Raw genomic sequence first — 3,097 nt, forward strand, 5'->3', positions numbered from 1 at the left:
GTTTGGGAAATTGACTAAAGATGAATAGACTTGAGAAAATCATTCACAACGGCAGTACTTTGGTTTGAAAGCTCAAGCTTTATTTTCCAACGCCTTTTCCTGCCTTCTTGAAACCTTTCTTAGCCGCAAATTTAGCACCTGCTGCACCTGAAACAAATTAGAGATGCAAATTAGTTTTTACAATACGTAGACAAGTAAACTAGTATAATGAGCAAACACTAACCTCCTTTTTTGAAAGCCATTTTGGCACCGCCTTTCTTGAAAACGCCTCCTTTAGCGCCTGAAAAAAGTGAAACGGTATTTGTCAAGNAAAAGCTCAAGCTTTATTTTCCAACGCCTTTTCCTGCCTTCTTGAAGCCTTTCTTAGCCGCAAATTTAGCACCTGCTGCACCTGAAACAAATTAGAGATGCAAATTAGTTTTCATAATACGTAGACAAGTAAACCAGTATAATGAGCAAACACTAACCTCCTTTTTTGAAAGCCATTTTGGCACCGCCTTTCTTGAAAACGCCTCCTTTAGCGCCTGAAAAAAGTGAAACGGTATTTGTCAAGCATTGTTTTTTCGTTTGTTTTTTTGTCTAATTATTACCTGCTGCAGCAACCCCCATTTTCTTTCCACCTTTGAAACCTAAAAGGTAAATTATGGTGATTATTTCATTTGAACTTTCTGCACCTTTGAACCTGCTTAATTACCTTTTTTGCCAGCCATGACTCCGCCAGCTGTAAAACATAAGTTTTATTAAATGATGTTTATGACTATAAATTCAATCTTTTTGCCTACCCTTTCCAAACTTAGCCTTGCCCTTCTTTGCAGCAGCAACACCACCTGCGGCAAAAGCACCTAAGGACAATGAGTTAGAATTTTGTAAATGATCATGTTAGACATCAAATTTACTGACCTCCCATTTTTCCAAACTTGAAACCTTGTGCCATTCCAAATGTTTTTATGGCACCAAACTTTTTATTGAAACCAGCCCCGCCGACTTTGCCAAACTTTCCGGCTTTGAAGCCTTTTTTAAATCCTGAAACGCATTTTTTAGTTAATACAACAAAATTTTATAACATTAAGCCACAAACTAACCTCCAGCAGCTGCCTTTATGCCTCCGACCTTTCCACCTGTTTAGTAATTTTGGTTAGTAATCAACATATTTTCAAACACTGCAAATGATACCTTTTTTAAAGCCAGCAGCACCTGCAGCGGCACCAGCAGCAAAACCTAAAAAGAACAACTGTTGTTAAAAAACTGCTATATCCTTGTTCAATCGTACCTTTTTTGACACCCTTTTTAGCGCCACCAGCACCAAATACGGCCCCCTTTTTCCCTGCTTTTGCCACGCCGCCTTTTTTCCCAGCAGCCTTCACCACGCCCATGGCAGCGGCTTTTCCGCCGCCCACTGCCGTCTCGGCGACCATCAGATCATCAGATGAAGATGCTCCTGAGGTCGCAGTGACGGCAATCACAATGAAAGCTAATAAAATCTGAAAGGATAGATTAAAGTTAGCTGTGATATCATTGAAAACAACCCTATTTGCAAATTACTTACTGGTTTATAAAAGATCATGTTGTAAACAAGTTGATCAAACTACAAAAGGCAAGTTATCACAGTGTACAAAAAGAAAAAGGCACAAGTGCTACTTGGCTGAGTGCAAACCGACAAGTGACCTGACCAAAGTACATACTGTCCACTTAAATACAGACAACTAATTTTGGCGAAAAATAAGAGCAGTTGTTGAGGTGATGAAACCAGTAACAAGGTAGACAGATTTGCATGTTCTGGAACTGAGTGGTGGGAAAGTAGCCAGCAATAGCAACAGCGGCAGCAGCAGCNTACTTGGCTGAGTGCAAACCGACAAGTGACCTGACCAAAGTACATACTGTCCACTTAAATACAGACAACTAATTTTGGCGAAAAATAAGAGCAGTTGTTGAGGTGATGAAACCAGTAACAAGGTAGACAGATTTGCATGTTCTGGAACTGAGTGGTGGGAAAGTAGCCAGCAATAGCAACAGCGGCAGCAGCAGCAGCAGCCGAGTTGCCTTGCGACATCGAACGCTCGTTTGCATGGACAACGGAAACCAACGGGAACAAACGGCGGCAGGACAACACAAACACACACACACTAGCAGACTACTTGAAAGGACTTATGTAAAGTGAGCACCGGTCGTGTTGCTTACACTCAATGTCACCGGCAACACCTGATAACACCCTTGATATGCCAGGCAGTGAATCTGTCTTCTTTACGAGTTTTATAATTCAGTCAGCGCTAGTTTCATATAACTTTTATGTAACTAAAAGCAACCAATAAATATTTCAATTACAGGTTTTTAACTGTTTTATTTATTGAAAAATCTCCACTAAAAGTTATAAATGAGCAATCAAGCAAATAAAACAGGTGTTTTCAGGGGATAACACTATTTGACAAGGTAAAAAATACTATTGCTACTCGGTCTTCCTCTATGCTTTTTCCTGTTCCCAGTTGTCTGTCGTAGTGAACTCAGTCTCAATGAAAAGTGCTTTTAATAACCCTTGTAATCGTTTAAGCAAGCAGTTCACTCTTTCCATCGTAAATCTTTTCCCACCCACCGACAATTGTGACGGCCATCATCATCAATGAGCATCCAACTTGTAGTTGAACTCAGTAGATGTCGCACACCCAGTGCTTCTGGTTCCAAAAAAATTGTACAGGATTCAAATGGAAGAGCATGTTTGTAACAATTTTACTACTTCAATGGCATTTTGTAATATCCGATACAAGAAATGCACCAATGTGATAGAGTGCAAAAATAAAAAATGCATTTCAATGAAATATAATAATGTTCAAAAACAATAATAACAATGAAACTTGACACTTGACAGTTGAGATAAAACAAAGAAGAAAGGTCGAATCAACATTACCAGCTAGAGGCGCAAAGGGCACTTTTAAGTATGAGAACAGTAATAGAGTTGTACAATAAATGCATTTACAAAGTATGTGTTGTAATGTGAAAAAAATGAAACAAAAAATCGATGATGATGCGTGCTGAAGATTTTTGAGGCGTCGCGTTTTCAGTGGCCAGCAGTGAACAAAGGTGAGTAAAGAGGAGTGAAAGGGCC

General features: G+C 39.5%; 1 protein-coding gene across 1 annotated transcript; it reads right to left on the reverse strand.

The window, feature by feature from the left end:
* Nucleotides 1-323: 323 nt before the first annotated feature.
* On the reverse strand, nucleotides 324-1,564 carry LOC108382628 (glycine-rich cell wall structural protein-like). Its single transcript, XM_017639005.1, has 9 exons — nucleotides 1,547-1,564; nucleotides 1,271-1,481; nucleotides 1,083-1,118; nucleotides 901-1,023; nucleotides 783-842; nucleotides 695-721; nucleotides 591-629; nucleotides 468-524; nucleotides 324-391 (listed from the first exon to the last, which is right to left on the reverse strand). The coding sequence occupies exons 1-9, from the start codon at nucleotides 1,562-1,564 to the stop codon at nucleotides 324-326; spliced, it is 639 nt and encodes a 212-aa protein (XP_017494494.1).
* Nucleotides 1,565-3,097: the final 1,533 nt, after the last annotated feature.

Source organism: Rhagoletis zephyria, unplaced genomic scaffold (genome assembly GCF_001687245.7).
Source record: "Rhagoletis zephyria isolate East Lansing unplaced genomic scaffold, Rhagoletis_zephyria_1.1 Rzeph_scaffold_27891, whole genome shotgun sequence".
In the NCBI taxonomy this organism is placed as follows: domain Eukaryota; kingdom Metazoa; phylum Arthropoda; class Insecta; order Diptera; family Tephritidae; genus Rhagoletis; species Rhagoletis zephyria.

Coding starts and splice junctions, on each gene's coding strand:
- LOC108382628 (XM_017639005.1), bottom strand. Junction 722..782: donor CAAGGCTAAGTTTGGAAAGG/GTAGGCAAAAAG, acceptor TATGTTTTACAG/CTGGCGGAGTCATGGCTGGC. Junction 630..694: donor AGTCATGGCTGGCAAAAAAG/GTAATTAAGCAG, acceptor TTTACCTTTTAG/GTTTCAAAGGTGGAAAGAAA.